The sequence below is a fragment of the Aulonocara sp. 'chitande type north' Nkhata Bay genome, linkage group LG14, assembly GCF_057382095.1.
Source record: "Aulonocara sp. 'chitande type north' Nkhata Bay isolate Kocher_YH1m ecotype deep benthic linkage group LG14, A_spYH_male_GT1.1, whole genome shotgun sequence".
In the NCBI taxonomy this organism is placed as follows: domain Eukaryota; kingdom Metazoa; phylum Chordata; class Actinopteri; order Cichliformes; family Cichlidae; genus Aulonocara; species Aulonocara sp. 'chitande type north' Nkhata Bay.
Genome location: NC_141357.1, coordinates 31,199,895 through 31,218,537, shown reverse-complemented (window position 1 = coordinate 31,218,537; position 18,643 = coordinate 31,199,895). Strand labels below are relative to the sequence as shown.

Here is an 18,643-nt window from a genome sequence, read left to right as displayed (position 1 = left end):
AATTTATTGAAATGCACTGACATACGATGTATATGTTTATACAGTGCTATTGATCTTGAAAGTCAATATTGAACCTTTATTCTTCAAAACCGCCTGAACTCTCTTAGATAAGCTCTCCTGTACTTTCTTTAAGTAAGTAGTCTTCATGAATAGTTCTCCAGGCTTCTTGAAGGACATTCAAAGCTCTTCTTTGGATGTTGGTTGTTTTGTTCCATTCTTTGTCAAGATGATCCCACACTGCTTCAGTAATGTTAAGGTTGGAAGTCTGAGGACATCAGCCCGTGGCTGATAGAGGCCCATTATGTGTTTTTCTATCCAGGTATGCATTTCTTCTTTGGGATTATTGTTACGCTGATAAATGAAGTCATTGTCAGCTAGATGTTTTCCAGATGGTACTGCATAGTGGCACTTTTTTGTGTTCCCAATTCTATCAATTTTGACAAGATTCCCAACAACACTGGCTGCAATTCTGCCCAAACAGATGGTTGTAGACACTCATTGTAGTACCTCTTTCTTGACCTCCATATATATATATATATAAATATAAGAACTAACTTCAGGTATGGCCCCCACAGAGCCCAGATCTCAACATCATTGATTGTGTCTGGGATTACATGAAGAGAGAAGGATGCAAGGAAGCCTTCATCCACAGAAGATCTGTGATCAGTTCTCCGGGATGTTTGGAACAATCTACGAGCCGAATTCCTTCAAAAACTGTGTGCAAGTGTACCTAGAAGAATTGATGCTGTTTGGTCACACCACATATTGATTTGATTTAGATTTGTCTTTTGTTTATTCAGTGCACTTTGCTGATTAATGAAAATAACTGATTAACATTTCCATTTTTGGAAGCATTCTTTGTTTACAGCATTTTTCTCGCCTGCCTAAAACTTTTGCACAGTAGTGTGTAATTGTTTTCTACATTCAAAACAAAAACAAATTATTTGTTTTTGTGACAGGCAGCTAACTAAACACCTAAAATACAATTAAAATTGGTTCTTTGCTATGGCACTGGTTCTTCCCTTGCACTGGGTGACTTTTTAATGCTTGAATGATTCATAAGTCAGTGCTGTCTTTTAACGACCTTTGGAAAGCCTGGAGAATTACTATTATTATTTTTTTAAAGGCCACTTTAAAAAAATTACAAAAGTCTGACTTCTTGGAACCAAAATATAAAAAAATAAGGGGTGGATCAAGACTTTTGCACAGTACTGTATGTTAGTCTGATAAAAAAAATAATAATAATCATGAATAATGCACATATAAATCTGCATATACATATACATATATTTTGGTTAAAAATCTCATTAAATTGTGCAAACCAGAGTTCTGCTCATTGAAACCACATTTTTTTCCTATGAATTTGTGTTTTTCCCCAATAATGTCAAATTTTCAACCAAACAACAAAAGGAATAAAGAATAATATTAATGAATTCATGTTTTCGCATACTCTCGTACATTTAAATATTTACTAGCCAATTATATTTTGGTGACTCTGAGTAACTGATTCATGATGTAAGAGTAAAAACAGTGGAAGTGAAAACAGTAACGTTTTAGGTTGTACCTAAAAGTATGAGCTATGAGATGTTGTAAAGAGAAATGTCAGGTGATCATTCCCTGTTGCTTTGTCACTTCTCTCAGAAAAATACAGGAGTGTGTGGGATCTGTTCTTATGAATTTAGATACTAATTATAAAGTACAGAGATTTGAAAAATAATCATCCTTTGGGCAGCAGACCTTCTAAGAGGTTTGCTGTCTTAATATTCGACTAGGCTATAAAAATAAAATTTAGCATGTTTCTTTTTCTGTTTGTTCAACACAAAGGTATTTTTTGAAAAAATCAATAGCTAAATTAGTTTACTCAGTGACACGGAAGAAAATGTCATCTTAACAGTTTAAAGTCATGAGTGTCAAAATTCAGCAGTGTTCCTTCCTACTTTTCTTGCTTACTTTGCTTTATGTCAGCGATGAGATCAAAAGTGTTTCAAAATAGAAATGAGAGCAGAACTAATTTTTGTAACAGCAGGTGACCTAGCGTCCTCCTGAATATGAACAGCTTCACATCTTCCATAAATTTTATAAATCTCCTTTTGGGTGAACTCGTGCTGTCTTTGTTGGTTTAATGAACTTGGTTTGATTTTCCTGATGAGAGAGTCAACTGTATATGATTACATGAGGCCTAATTGTTTGATATTATTTCATTCTACTGTATTTTCCATGTTCTGTCTTTAAAAGTATTGGATGCTGCAATGACCCAGTTTCCCAATACTGGCCAATACAGTTTCATTTTTTTTTTCAGTTGACTCAGTTCATCAGTGCTGCTTATGATAGGATCAATAGAAGCGAGGGAGAGGTGAGGTGGTTCACTGGTGTGTGGTGGCGCCACAGCATCAAAGCATTTCAGAGCGGAGTGGTTCGATAGCTTGTTAGTATGCCTGACAATTTCATCGCAAAGTCTGAAATGCAAAAGAAGACACACTTGCTCTAAATTTAAATCTCCCACTTTTTTCAGCTTAGACTGAGTTAAGACTTGCATTGCATATGTACAGTAGTCTTTGCCATAAGAATAGTTATAACTCTGTAACACCCAGCCTTCTATTCCTTTCAGCAAAATTTGCATCTTTTTTCTTCTTCTTTTTGCAGGGGAAGTGAAAAAGGCGGATACTGTATCTTGCACAGCTCAGGTAAGTTTTTGTGAAATAATGCAGTTCACCTTTAGTTCCCCTCTATCCTCCTCAGTCATGTCGGGATTGATTGCATGAGATAGACCTGTTTTTACATTCAAAATTTCATGATCTGGCATACTCAGTGGATCAGTCAGAACCTCAAAGGGGACACCAGGATGAATCCAAGATGAAGAAATGTGAATGCTCCAGCTCTCAGCCTGCCCAAAGGTGCCTGTGGGGAGGGAACTAAATGATCAGTTTTGATATTTTACCAGTTTGCACAGCGTGGTGCTGAACACAAGTGACATGGCCAAAACTACGGCTTCTTAAAATGTCACAATGTCTGAATCCATTTAAAGTCATTTTTCTGCAGCGCTATCCAACTGGGCAGCAGACCTTCTAAGAGGTTTGCTGTCTTGTAAATAACAAAAAAAAGGGAAATTATTTTTTGAATTTTGCTTTCAGTTTTCTGTGCAATTCAGTCAGTGGATGAAACTTTATTAAAATGCATCTGGCTCAAAGTGGTGGCTCAAATTGAGTTTTAGAAGGATATTTATATGTCTCTGTGATGAAAACTTGATATCAAACACATTTTCCTAAGGACTCCAGCTTCAGAAGGCTCCCACTTTACTGTTTTCCAGCTGGTTTGTTTAAACATCCTCTTCTGGTTTGGAAAGAAGCAATTACAATTCTAGCCAAACTGTTACAGCTCTTCTGCTCCAGTTGCTGCCACACAAACCAGCACGAAACCAAACAGCAGGTACTGCTTGTTTAATTACTAGTTTAAATTATACCTAATGGGTATTTGAAGCTGAGAGAACATATACATAATACAGAAAGAATTGACCCCCGGCCCCTCCAGTTGGTCAGTAGAGCCATGTCTCTCACACTGAATTCATTAACATTAATGCTGTTTTGTTTAATAAAGTCTAGAACAGGAGGATTGACATGTGCAAAATGTCACCTACCTATGAATTCTCCTTGTGTACTCCAAAGACGCACCGTGTAGTCAGTGGATGAGGTAAGCACCACTTGATCATTGTCAACAATGTGCAGGCTGGAGCAGAATAAAGAGACATGAGATGAAATGGGAGAAGGCATTTCTGGAGGAACACACTAAATCATCTACCCTGTTGGTACGTAAGATGGCAGATGCATCGTGGGCAGCTTCTCACCTATACTGATTGTACGTTTAAGCCCTTCCCACATGCAGTCTCTTCTATACTTTGTTTATGTACTGCAGCAGCAGGAAGTTACCGGTAAGCTGTTTCTGTTGCTGCTGCTGCTGCAGCTGCTGCTGACACCTCAGACTGAGAATGAGTGGATTCACTAAGGATGTACCCATGAGGAATTTTAAGCATGCAACTAACTAAAAGTTAAACACACAAAGAGTCTAATTCAGTCAGGTCCACTATAGTCAAAAAAGGGATGGCATTTCCAACTGTAGTAATTTATATTTCATGGCATGGCTCTTTTCTGTGCCTTCCTACACTTTCAAATGGATACATATAAAGCCAGAGCTGGGGAGAGCAGCAGCAAGACCTCTGAGCAAAAAGAACAGGCACCAGTGATAACACATATGACACTGATTAAGTCAGACACAGCATGAAAAGAGGAGCTGGCCTGGAGGTGGGTTGCAAAGCAGTTTGCAGATACACAGTAAAGCAGACTAAAACATCTTAAATACCATGTCCTATATGAAATGTGTGAATTGGATCCTAGAAGAGTGGTTCGTGTGGGCTGGCACTGATGTCAGCTGCCTGGCTTGAGACTGAGCTTGATTTTGTGACCCACCTGAATTAATGCTATGCTCTATTTCTGTATTTTACATACCCAGTAACTGTGTTGGTGTGGGCACGCCAAAAGGTTTCAGCTAAAGGAATAAAGGAAAAAAAGTGTCCTGATAAAGACAATATCTAAATTTCACCATTTGCCAAACAAAAGAAGAAATCAAAGAAAAAATAATATACTAACCTCTTAGTGATTTCTTCTCAGGGTCTAGCTTTTCCATGCTGTAGACATAGATGTAACCAATTCTGTCAGCCATGTACAGCAGAACATCCTTCTCTGCTTTGGCCAGTTTTGTTATCTTTTGTTGAAATTTGGACTGAAAAGTGCAGATGAAAATAAAAATTGGAATTTACTTAATACTTCTGTACAAATCGATCCCTGATTATTCAAATTCATTATTTGATAATGGATCTCTTCAGCTCAAATGAACAGAAGAAAAGGAACAAAATCAAACAATAACAGTTATCTCCCCCGTCGTGACCAAATGTTACCTTCCCCACCGAGGGACTTAATAGCCTACATTTCACTGAATAACGTTCCTCTTCAAATAATATAACATATACATAATAGAATAAAAGCTGTGTTGACTGTTAACAAAAAATTGCAAGTATGCGACCCATTGATGGTTGGTTAATAAACACAGGTGAAGCCAACAACTCTTTTGATTCGGAAGATTTTTTCAGGTCATTTGTGTTAATATTTTTGTGCTGCTTCTTGTGTTATTTGGGCTGACTTTAGCAGAATTGCTTAGGCACACATTGCATTTTATTTCAGCTTTGAGGAGGTTGGAGAACTGCTTGGATGTCCTCATGTTCACCCACCTCCCAAAGCAAGAGGCCCTGCTTTGCATTACTTAGCTGCAAGGAATGTACCTGGGAGTTTCTTAAAATCTAGAGCTAAGCAAAGAACATGCAGACTATATATTATCTTGATTTTTATTCAGCTGTTTTAACGATAAGAGAAAGAAAATAAGTATTCCTTGATTGCCAAAAGGGAAACAGGAAAACATTGCAGAGTAAAAGATCTTACAGCTTTGAAGCTGCTAACAAACTTTCCTCTGCCGAGCACATTCCAGAGATTTACACAGCCTTTAAGAAGAGAAAAATATATAATTAACATTATAATGGAGGACACTGTAAGGTTGCACAAGTGCAGTCTTGCTTATTAGACCTGTTTATAGCACTGACCTTCGGCCCCAGATGACAGGAGAGCTGTAGTTGAGGAAAGCTCTTTTAAATAGGAATCCTTCAGGAAAACTATGCTTGGAACACTCGTATCCAGACCTAATTGAGAGAGGGAAAATGTGAGGCAAATGCAGTGATTTGATCACATTAAATTTCACTTTGAAGCTCCAAAATCACCTTTAACATCTTGCTGTTCAGCTACAATGGGACTAACAAACCGACACTGTATACGTCCAGAATCCACGTTCCACACTATAATCTCGCCATCAGAGCTGCCAGTGGCCACAAAAGATGGGGGACACTGTGCCATACAAAGGATGTCATCCTTATGGCCATTTTTCTGTAGAGAGGCAAACTGTTAGTCTTGGTACAATTGCAAAAAGATTAATTTGTTAATCCTAAACCCAAAACTGCAGTTCAGTCTGAGTGATTCAGAGTAATTATCCATCTTTACACAAGGTAAAATGCATAGCTTATGGTTATATTTATGGGGGTGGGTGCGTGGGGGGTATTGTTAACATATATAACAAGTACTATATAAAAATTTAAAATATCATGTCACATTTCACCTCTGACACTTCATTTAAGGGCAATAGACTGAACGGAAGGTCAAAGTGATTGCAACACTATGTTCGATCAGTAAAACAATGTTCTATTTTTTTGGGATTGATAACATATACACACACACACACACACACACACACACACACACACACACACACACACACACACACACACAGACAGACAGACAGACAGACAGACAGACAGACAGACAGACAGATAGACAGACAGACAGACAGACAGACAGACAGACAGATAGATAGATAGATAGATAGATAGATAGATAGATAGATATGGAACTATTAATGGGGATTATATACACATACACATGTTATTTCATTGTATTTCATTATCTACATTACAGTAACGGCTTATAACTACTTAAATATATAACAATTTGAATACATGCACATGTTTCTGAATAAGTACTATTTCTTTTGGAAACCAACCTTTTTTCACTTGATTTTTTATTACTAAACACATTTACTAAACAATGAATCCTACACATGTACTATATACACTGATACAAATCATATACGGGACCTCTAAGAGCTAGCTTGATTAACTTATGTCATTTCTCAGTTCTTTCATATATTAAAAAAAGAAAGAAAAAAGGAAACAAATTATACAACTAGCTCAATTTGAACAATATATCAGTCTTCTCATTTAACTCTGCGTTATTGTGAATACTTTGTAAATATTGCCAAAACAATTCCTGAATCTTATCAGCTTAGAAATGATCAAGAAGTTTGTGCACCTCATGGAATACGTAAATGCCAGAAAGGTCAACTTCTGTTAAGCAATAATTTACAGGAAATGAAAAATCAAAGGATTAAAGAGCTGGGAGGAATCAGGATGGAGAATATTTTGAGTTATTTCAGGCCTAATATGAATGTCAAAGAGCTTTCACTGAAGTCTTGATTTTGCCTAAAATATTCAAGCCAAATATGTCACACATGGATTAGCAACTCATTTGATGTCAAACCCCTGAGCAAGCAGACAAGCCAAACATTAGTCCTGCTGCTGTACTTCACACACTGATACAAAGTGATTCATCTCGTTCTTCATGTGCCTATTTCTCACTGCACTCAACAGGAGGATTTTGCTTGGAGTGATGCTGCCAATGTGTAACTGTATACACCACTAACCGGGAAAAGCAGATGGCATTTTGAACTTGGATTATATTCCGTGCCAAAGTGAAATATTTAGCGGAACTAGGTCATGTTTTTAAAGTTTAATGAGATGCAACACAACACTGACCATCTGGAGGAACTGAAAAATTCACACTGAACTGGAGGCTCAGTGGGTAATGGGGAGGAGAGCAGTACATATAAAACAACCCATTGATCTTCCTCCTCCAGGCCATTAATGAAAAACAATTTCAAGAGAGCCCGCTGTAGATAATCAAAGGGGTCACTTTTCTTCTTGGCCACTGTAATGTAGCCTTTCTGCTCTGTTAATGGGCGTCTTTGAGGGTGAAAGGAACCATGAGGCATAATGAAAGAGATGGAAGGGCATGGGACTTGCTTCATCCAATGAATCATACGGCATTAATGAGAATCAGTTTTTCTCCTGCAGCTCATGTATGCAGAACTGTGTCCCGCTGTCAGAGATAACTCCACCAAATTAGTCAGGTGAGATCAGATGAAACAAAAACTGTAATTTATGAGCTGATATTTGAGGGGGTTGATTACGCAGCTTTGAGAGCACTAGTCACTTTCAAAAAAAATGGAAAGAAATCTGAGCACTTGGCAGTTTTACCTGGTAATGAAGTCAGGATTCGCTTGGTCTGCGGAGGCGATTAAATGTTTAGTGTCCAAAGCAGCATAATTTGTTGTCTCATCATATCCAAATATGATGGTCAATCAAAAGAGATTATGTTGAGCTTTCCTTTTGTGTCTTATAATAGAACAAAACATACTTCGGAATTTTATAACTACATATATGTCTCCAAATGCCATTATATAAGAACATAGAGTCCTTGTTTATTAATACACTAGAAGGTGGTAAAAGAACACATCTTTTCTGATTTTTCATTAAGAAAAGATTGCATTTTAGTGGTATTGCAATAACAAGTGTTTTTTCTTTAATAAAACTCTTGATATAATTTTATGTATACACAAAATAATAAGAAACCTTATAAGACACTGTAATATTGGTGTTCAAGGTCTGCATTCTGGACTAAATCAGTGAGAGAAACATCATTTCAGCAGAATCTCAGATTGTGTGGAACAGAGCGTGCCATGAAATACAAGTATAGGTGACAGGTTAGAGTTCAGCTGCACTGGAACTAAGACCCAAAGAAGTGATGTGAGGACGCTGATGTGTATGGAATAAAATTAGAAAAATGCCAGCATAATTAAGTATTGTCAGACATTTATGAGGACAATTTTATGAGAGGAGTAAAGGTGGAAAACTGAGGAGAGGAGAGTGAGGCGGGAAGGGATATTTCACTGCTTGAGTTTAAAATCTGTCTGCAGGCAATGCTACGCAGCAGGGCAGAGATCAGGGAAGCTTTGTTACCCATCTTTCCCTCTGAGCTTTTCAGCCAGTCAGCAAAAATTATTCTTTGGACTTTCATAAGACTATAGTATTCTTTATATGTCTGTATAATATGAACACAGGGGCAGTAGGGAAGCTTTATTTTCAGTGTTTGTAGGTGCAACAGTGACTGAGGCAAAGCATGGTCAGGACTGGCCCGGCAGCCCCTACTAAATAATGTACAAAGATGATTTGTTCTGTGACAGGAAGGATAAAATGCACCACGGTGGGTTGTGTAGCATTCTGATTACACAGACAAACCTAAGTAGGTACTGAAAAATCAGATGCAGGCTTCAGCTTGTCTAGAAATACAAGAGGTAGGTGTAGCTATTTTCTTTTCCTTAAATATAGCAATGCCACACTGTGTCAATTTTCCGCATTTAAAATTTCACACAAACGTATGACCAGCAAAATGCTGTGGTAGTCCAAGAATTTACACTGGCACATTATGAGAATGCATTACAATTGTTGTATGAAAAGCATTTTAATGGTCAATGTGATTCAATGTTTTGTATACAACCAGGTTATAACAGTTATTATAAGATTATGTTCCATGCTATGATCATGTGCATTGATGTATAATCTCCAATGTATATTTAAAACAACACACTGACTTCACAATGATAATCTGACACAATAATAATAATCTGTGATTCAGCTAGATAGACTACAACTCTAGTTTTTTAATGTGTTCCACTAGACTCACTTTGCCCTTTTTTCAATTTAGTACAAAAGCCTGTGCTTTGGCTGACATCAGCTTCACCTAAAATACATGTCACAAAGGAACACAAGCTCACTCAGAGGGCACTAAACACTTTTTTAAAAATGTTTTTAACTTGAGCTTCTGTTGTTAGACTTGTTGTTGTCAAAAGAATATTTGTAGTAGTGTTTGTAATTACCAGATCATCCTGCCATGAAGCCTGTGGCCTCTGGACATGATGAAGATCCTCAGGTATGTCCTGACAAAGTACAGACGCTTAATCAGAAAAACAGGGAGGCATTTTGAATTTTTTATATTAGCAATACCTTTTTTTCCTTCATCTTTAAAACATCCTTTAAGGATAAAACATGTCATTAGACATGGGATTAAAAATGTGCATCATTTTTTCTCCTTCATTTGTCTGGTTTTATAAAACAATTTTAAGAAGGGCATATGTGATATGAACCGTCTTTATTTTCTATTTCAGAAAGGAGGTTAGCTGGTAATAACAGTGTAAACAAATCCAAATAGGATGCAACATGATGGAAGGATGGAGGAAAGAAGAAATAATTGGATGGGGATTTCTGAAATACAACTGACAGATAATACCTTGAATTCGTTCATTTCTTTTGTACTCACTGGGTAAATGTCAATCTTCCGGTCCCTTCCCACTGACATCACATAGCTTCAAACATAAATTGCACAAGCTCAGCATGGATTCAAATTTATTCTAAGCCAAAAACACTTCCAAATATCACATCATTACTCACAAATTCCTGTGGACTTGGAGAAAGATGCAGTCACACACCTCACGACATTCACCATCTACAGGGAGAAAAAAAATTCAAAGTAACTTTTCAATGATCAGATAATTTAATGTTTCAAACTTTCTGAGAGAGAAAAAGAAAAAAGAAACCCATGCCTTTCTTTAATGTCTTCAGGCATAGACCATTGTTGAAGTTCCAGATCTTTAAAGATCCATCTCTTCCACCAGTGACGAGTCTGCAGACTCGAGAACATACGATGTGAGAATGGCATCTTATGGCAATGTAATATAAGTATGATAAGGTAGTGGCTTATTATATTATATAAAAGGTGACACTAAATATTGTATCATACCTTCTCCCTTTGGGATCAAATGTCAAACAAGTGATAGAAGACAGTTCGTGAGAGCCACCAAACTCAAAAAGTTGACACCCAGTGTCAAAATCCCAGACTCTCACAACCTAAAACCAGTAACAGCTCAGGTTTATTAAACACTTGATTTTCAGAATATCTAATATGATGGTGGTGTATGTGTTTTAACAGACACTGGAATCATTATTAATAGAATTCCTAAGGTGGTTAACATGTTGCAAAGCAGTAATTTACTCACAGATCCTTCAGTGCAGCTGACTACCTGACGAAACTCCTTACTGTAACCGCAGCACAAAACAGGCTCATTATGAGAAACAGTGAAGTGGCGGTGAAGCCGCTGCCTGACAGAAGAAAAAGATAAGAAGATGAATGAAATGACTAGAACGAGATTAGTATTAAGGAGACACAGTCATCTCTGCAAAAATAAATCTCCTATAAATCTCATGTTCAGAATGAAAGTAGGATTTTAGTTTAAAATCAACAGCTGTATTGAACTTCAGAGCATATTGGATCCCCTCGCTAACTGAGCTCAAAGGCATGACATCCTACCTTAACTTCAGAGGGAGCATAGTCATACAGTCCGCTGCAATATACAGAGACTTCATTGCAGGGGAATATGCGCATGCAGAAATATCACCATGAATCCGGCTTGCTTTGGGGTCTGCTGTAAACAGGCAACACTGATCCTGAAGATGCCAAATCTGAAGTAAACAGATGAACAGCAGTGAAAGACCTCACACTGTTTACTGTTTATCCTTTTAATCACAGTATAAATTATGTCTTATGAGAGAATAAAGTATACTAGAGTTATACTTTTATGTGAAAAATAAAGTAAAATATTTTTTACATCTTACATTTAAATACTATGAGTTCAATAGTTCGCAGATTCACTTTTAGTAGCAAAAACCTGAAGTAATCATTTTCTGTATTACTTGATCAGCTTCTCATATTGGTGTGTGAGAAATTGGTGTGCAGGAATTTTGGCCCACTCGCCATTGTGATACCCTGATTACTTTCTTTGTAGATTTGTTGATGTGTCTGGGATAACCGTCCTGCTGCATAATCCACTTTAAGCTTCAGCTGTGAGACAGATGGCCTCAAATTTGTCTCTAGAATACTTTGGTATACAGCAAAATGTATAGCTTACTCTATGACTGTAAGGAGCCCAGGTCTGGTGCAATACAAGCCTAAATCATCACCCCTCCACCACCATGCTCGACTGTTCACATGAGGTGTTTGTTCTAATATGCTGTGTTTGATATTTGCCAAACATAGCATCATTCACTGTGGCTAGAGAGCTCCACTTTGGTTTGGTGTGTACAAGGAACATTATTTCAGATGTCTTGTGATTTGTTAAAATGCAGCTTTGCAATCCTAAACCATGTTGCTGTTCTTTGTAGAAAGAAGAGGCTTTCTCCTAGCAACAAGAATGGTCTTTTTTTTTTTGTTGTTTTGGTTTTTTTAAAATAATTGTACCGTCGTGAACATTTCATATCCTAACTCTGACCTGTAGTTTCTGAGATATAGATTTAGGAGTTTTTCTACTTTCTCTGAGAATTGCATGGTCTGAAGTTGGGGTGAATTTGTCTACTCCTGGGAACATTGATCATTGTATTAACACACAATGATTGCTCCAAATCAGCAAACTCAATGATGATCGGTCAATCAAGTGTGCTTCATTAGCAGCCCAGGCCAACACTAACGGGGCACTTACTGTTTCACAGAACAGCATAGAAACTTTCTTTTTGACGTGACCGTATATACAGGCTTCTATCAGTATTATATTGTACCACTGAATCCTTATTATTATGGTTCATCTGTAATCATCTATCAAGTAATGTGATACAATTGAAACTCACTGTCAAATTTAAAATGTAGTGGACTAAAAAGAAAAGTATAAGTATCCCCACTGGAACATGGTGGCACTAAACTGGCAAAGTTAACCTTATATCAAGTTTTCTAATACTGTTGGAGAAATGCACATGGGCTTGATGACTGTACAACAATAAGAATCACAAATCATTTGTATAATTTGGAAAACATAAAATCACACGTAAAACATAAAAATGAGTCATCAGTCACTTTCACAGTGCAGTCTGTTGAGACAGAGAAGATTTGATTGTCTTCTGAGGAGATGCGGATGGAGATGATAGGAGCAGAGTGGCCTTTCAAAATACCAGTTGGTTTTCTAAAATTGAAATTGAATCAGGTGAAAAAATGATTGTTTTTTAAAAACATGATACTTCAAAGAACAAAATCCTAGTGACTCTAGGTCCCTTACCCAGAATAATGTGGATTCCACAGGCGTATAAGTTTATCCATGCCTCCAGTAATCAGCAATCTGTGCTTCTGACAGAGGTCAAAGGTCCTGACACCTTTGTAGATGCTAAAGACAGTCTGATCACACGATGCCCGGACCTGTGGTGTCCAACTCAGCTGGATCTTCTTGGATTTACCTTCATAACAGGTCTCTTTAATTTCACTCAGCTGTTGCTCAGCATCTGTTAAAGGCAGCAGGCAGCCTCAAGAAGGAAAAAACAAAATAAAACATAGACAATACACATTTTATTTAGGCTTTGTGTACAAGCATCAATCAAAACATTCCTTTTGCACCAACGGTAAGTCATTATCAGAATAAATGACCAAGTCTGCAAGTGGACATGCCCACATGCGGGGTGATCACGCACACAGACAGGTGGGAATAGATTGGTGAATTTGTGATAGATGAGTCATCATGAGTCATTTCTCACAGCTATCCATCCAGGCTACCTAATGTTCAAAACTGTGTTTAATTACTGAACACTGCAGAATACAAAGGAGTTGATTTTTTAAATCTATTTTTTAACGACCATCCTAAGGATGCGTGATTTTCAATTTGGTTCTCTCATTACAGACACTGTGTATGCATCCAAAACAGACAAGTAAATATGTACATCCAAGTAACAACAATAAATGTATGATTTTCTGGTATTGTACTGAACATATTATATAGGAAAGACGGAAATAGAGCTGAACAGAAATTACCTATAACAAGAGAAGAAGATTCTTCATTTGATGAGGAGACAACAACCTGAAGACTATGAAAATATTTATTCTAAATTGGGAAAGAAATGTTTCTGTTTTAGGACTTTCATTTCATAATATATGTCAAATATCACACCATGACCAAACCTCAATATATTTCTTTGTATGGAGCATAACCACAGAAAGGTAAAACGTCACCTGTGTCACCCAGTCATGATGAACCTTCCATCTAATAAAAGCCAGGTTTGGAGAAAGAACTGCATGGTTAATTGATATGTTAGGTATAGTTTCAGTCTTTGGCAGTTTATTCCATAACCTATAAAAAGAGATGTGGAGATGTTCAGTCATGCCTGAAAACCATCAGACATTCAGAGATGCAACTTCATGTAAGTTATGTATAATTAGGGGACACATAGAATCTGAGGTATAATTTTAAATCACATAAAAATAACCAGCAACATGAAGTTGCCAATTTGACTAATATTCTCTATTACATTCTTGTTTACAGATTATCATATTCTCGTTTACAGATTGTTGCTTTATAATTTGAATTAAATGACAGCAGTAGTAACACTACTAGTAAAATACACATGTTTTAATCCTCCGTGAAACAGTCTAAAAATAAACTCTCAAAAGTGTTAAAAAGTGAATCAAATCAAGGTAACTTACCTTTAAACTGCATGATAATTAAAATAAAACAAAATAAATTAATAAAAATCACTGAGTTAAAAACCAGCTGGCACCAAAAGTGACTGATGATAAAATTTCTTCACTTGGCTTTTATAAATATATAAACGTTGAAAATTAGACGGTGCTAGAGGAAGCAGTAAATTGGATTTACAGTGTATGTAGAGGATCCTCCACTGATGATCCATATTCCACAATCAGTGGAGGATGAAAAACTGACCTTAACTTTAAAATAAATAAAAAAAAAAGAGAGAAAAAGAAAATCTCAAGAAAGCAAATCATAATAGCCATCTTATAATAGCCTCAGTATTGCAGTTACCATGCAACTGAAGTGGTGTGGGAGTTATTGTAAAGTGGGTGATATTACTCAGTAGAGCATCCCAAACTTTTAATTGCTGTGTATTATGCAGAATCACCAAACACATTTTAAATATATCTTGTCTTCTGAGGTATTTCTTTTTAACTTGCAAATTCTTTTTGATCAAGCAAGATCACAATTTGGGAGAAAAACTAATACTGAAGTACTGACATATGATTGTCTATGAATGGTTAATGCCTCTCCCAGGCTTTTTTTGATCATCCAGTAGTGGAGAAAATCAGAGGTAATACTTAAATTTGAATAGCCAAAATGTTTTGCTTAAAGTCACAAAAATATGTCACAAAAATATCTTCAAATGCATTCATAATATATACAGAAACAAAACTTGAATTTAAGTGAGTGTAAGTATTTGAAAAAGCAACATTACCTGAAGGTATCTCCAGCAGAGGATATTAAAATAATAGTCACACATCCCTGAGAGACAAAGCAGTTAGATCTCTGCCAGATTTTTGTTTGATAATTCAATCAGCTTTTAATAACAAGACCTACTTCAGAGTCTCCATACAGAACACAGCATTTATCCTGGCCATTGTAGCTATGAGCAGAAAAACAAACACCGTGTAAAGAATTCATTTAGGTAATCATAAGACGATGCTAGCGTGAAGAATTGCTGCTCACCTGTAGTCCACTGTCAGGGGTATTGTTTCTAGTTCACTGATCTGACAATAAGGCTCCAGAGAGAAAAGGTTATAAAGCTGGAGCTCTCTGTCCCTGCACAATAGTAAAGATATCTACATAAACAAACTTAGCAGAGCCCAGGACCTGTAGTTAATGAGACTAAATTTTATTTCACCACTTCTCATTACCCTGTCGCGATCATCAGCTTGTTGTACTCGCTCATCAGAGCAAAGTCACTTGCCCATTTTGACTTTGTATTTGTTGGATCTTCATTCTGTGAAAATTAACAAATACATTAAAAACTCATATTTACAAAATTCAAGGTCACTCTGAAATGACAATTGACCTGCTGTTCTGAGTTTGCTGTTTGTTATGTTAGCTAAATAATATGAATATGCTACAATCACCGTTAGAACAATTTTAAAGGTTTAAATGCTTTCCAAAAAAATTTTTTTTATTTAAATGCCCTCGTCGCTGATGTGCTGCATATTCCAGTATCAGTAATTATTTCCACAGTGTCACAATACCTGCCTCTTTTAGGAATTTACTGGTCTTTTTAAAAATATATACACTGGCAAGCTGGTTTGAAAGAATGTTCAACAGGAACTATTTAACTCAAGGCTGAATGCAACAGACTTTAAAAAGTCCATCCATCCATTCGCTTCCGCTTATCCTTTTCAGGGTCGCGGGGGGGGGGGGGGGGGGGGGGGGGGCGCTGGAGCCTATCCCAGCTGTCATAGGGCGAGAGGCAGGGTACACCCTGGACAGGTCGCCAGTCTGTCGCAGGGCCAACACACAGGGACAGACAACCATTCGCACTCACATTCACTCGCACATTCACACCTAGTGGTAATTTGGATTATCCAATTAACCTATCCCCACAAGTTGACTTTAAAAAGTCATCAGGAAGTAATCATGGTGTTGACAGTAAGCATTCAGGTAAATGTGCACAAGCTGAAACATACAAACAGGTGTTTGGTCTTCTGGGGTTTAAGTTCAGGACTCCAGTGGCAAGCACACCCGTCTTCTCGCACTGTTACGATGGTGCCATCATGAGTAGACTGGATGTTGACGATAGGAATCCCGTGATTAAAGGAATTCATGGTGGCTGGCAGAATGAAGGCCACCTGGTTGTTGCGTCTTGCAGTTTCCTCCTGCCCTTTATACTGCTGCAGCATGTATGTGCAGAACTCACCCTGTATCACATTATGTTGTGTGTTAGAAAAGCCAGTGTTCTTCTGTATATTATTATTATTACAATTGTATCAGTTCTTTAAGGAATTATTTTTAGCCTTTTCTTTACTAACCTAAAATTTTGCAATTAAATTAAAGGTCATAATCCAATGTCCAGGGAAGATACATTACTATTACTGCACAAGGAGAATATATTAGTTTACAGTCAACCTAGGGCTAGGAGCACTCTGATAATTATTAGTTATACTTGGTTCACAAATCCCCACTAGCCAAAGTAATTTTACTGCTGTCTAGCTTTTGTTTTTTTTTAAATTGCATAATCCTGGTGTTTACATACATGGGAAAGTGTTTTGAAGGGGTGTATGCTTCACAAAAAAACATAAATAATCTCACCCATGAAATCGTCCCTTTGCCTAAATAATCAATCTTCTTAAATAACCCTTGAATCTCCATGTAGGTCTGTGAAATTTAAAGAGTGGAAGAATGAACTGACACTTTTCTACGGTAAATTCTTCAGGCAATTTCCTTAATTGTAGATAAAGGGAAATACAGACGAGGCAGATTTTAAAAAAATTCTGAGACAGAGATGCAAAAAGAGGTGTGATGCTATCTTACTGCATTAGGTAAATCCAAACACTTCTTCATCATAGGTCCAAATTTGGCCACATCAATGTATCTCAATCCACCTGATTCAAATTCCTTTGCAAGAAAAAAAAAATTTAAATCACATTTCAGAAATGAATAACCAGACAATACATTTTTTAAAAAAACAGAAGAGATCACACAATACCTCAAATGCTAGTTTCAGTTTCTCAAGGGTCTCAAGTGATATTTTCTCATCAATCTTAATCAGAAGGAGGGAATTGTGAGTTATTATGCAAGGCAACCTGGATTATTAGAATAAATCAGCATGGTGAAAAATAAAACAAGTAATTAAGTGTAATTGGCAAATATGCTACTTCCATTTTTTTTCACTCCATTTAAGCAGTTCTTAAAATCTGAGTGCTAAAAATGCAAATTAAAAGGATTTTTTTTTTTTATGTATATATTTATTTTACACTGAACCATTATCAGCACATATGATTAGGGCTCAACCTCAGAGTATAATTACTATCTGTAATGGTCACTACAGGCACCACCAGCAATGTCATGTCTCGAAGATGCTTCCACAAGGCCGGATGGCAGGCCATGCTCTCTGTGTTAATGGCCTATCCTCAGATTTTCCATGGTTTCCTAGCAACTGGTCCCTGATCCATGAAGCTCTTTGATCGATCATTAATAAATAACACGGATAAACAGCCTAATTCCTCAAGGATGAAACTAGGGTTGAGGTTTCCCCACGGTATCTCCTGAACTGGGGAGATAATTGTTTAATCAGTCAGAGTGATGGAAGGACTAAAAATGTTCACATAACCTCGACTGCTTTGCAGATCCCTTTATAAGAGATGCATAACTTTGAACTCCTGAGCCTTTTCTGCCTAATCTGTTAAGGCGCACTGCTCATTACATTAGCTAGGAGTCTGACTGACATCTGCAACTGAAACCCACAAAGTTGAGCTGCTGCATTTGCACCAGCCTCCCACATAATTCTATCATTTTTGTCAGCTTGAAAGCTTGAATTTGAATCTACTGGGGACCTTTTAAGTAGTTGGCTCAGCCACAATGTTTGTTTTACTTTGGCCTGAAACATGGCCATCCTGGGCTCTGGGATAGATTGTCCTGCCCGATGTGCTGTCAGGGAGCAAGTAAATTGATCATCAACTTGATTTAAAATGGCATTTTTGGCATTAGCTCACATCCATGCTGCTACTGGTAGGATGTGCTTCAGCTGTAGTCAAGTTTAAAAGCTCTTCGAGATCTGTAACATGGTCTGTAAAGTCAAGTTCAGAACTGCAGCACTCTAGTGACATCTTCAGGCTAAATGTAGCAACTCTAGAAAAGAAAGCTCATGGGCAAGGGGTGAAAATATATAATGATGTTATCCCATCTGGACTTTGTTCTTGGAGAGATGGTTTGGTTAACATTTATTCACTCATTTCATTTCGCATTTAGCTTGATATTTAGATTTTTACCTTGAGGTTGTAAGTTGAATTGATGAGGTAATATTGCTGTCTCGTGATTTTCTCATTATTTCCGAGTGTGACAGAGTGCCTCCGTCTGC

At 37.1% G+C, this 18,643-nt stretch overlaps 2 protein-coding genes across 2 annotated transcripts; both read right to left on the bottom strand.

The window, feature by feature from the left end:
• On the bottom strand, positions 1-10,260 carry LOC147314954 (WD repeat-containing protein on Y chromosome-like). The gene is made up of 10 exons (XM_086260311.1): positions 10,214-10,260; positions 10,083-10,128; positions 9,643-9,702; positions 5,819-5,981; positions 5,645-5,740; positions 5,487-5,545; positions 4,641-4,773; positions 4,500-4,539; positions 3,635-3,723; positions 1-2,898 (listed from the first exon to the last, which is right to left on the bottom strand). The coding sequence occupies exons 2-10, from the start codon at positions 10,119-10,121 to the stop codon at positions 2,681-2,683; spliced, it is 897 nt and encodes a 298-aa protein (XP_086116437.1). The 5' UTR covers positions 10,122-10,128; positions 10,214-10,260; the 3' UTR covers positions 1-2,680.
• A 1-nt stretch (position 10,261) lies between these two features.
• On the bottom strand, positions 10,262-16,935 carry wdr95 (WD40 repeat domain 95). The gene is made up of 14 exons (XM_086260434.1): positions 16,876-16,935; positions 16,254-16,484; positions 15,477-15,562; positions 15,289-15,381; positions 15,160-15,205; positions 15,038-15,084; positions 13,803-13,920; positions 13,605-13,674; positions 12,862-13,102; positions 12,663-12,768; positions 11,130-11,281; positions 10,819-10,921; positions 10,563-10,669; positions 10,262-10,268 (listed from the first exon to the last, which is right to left on the bottom strand). Exons 1-14 carry the CDS (start codon positions 16,933-16,935, stop codon positions 10,262-10,264), a joined length of 1,467 nt encoding a protein of 488 aa, XP_086116560.1.
• Positions 16,936-18,643: the final 1,708 nt, after the last annotated feature.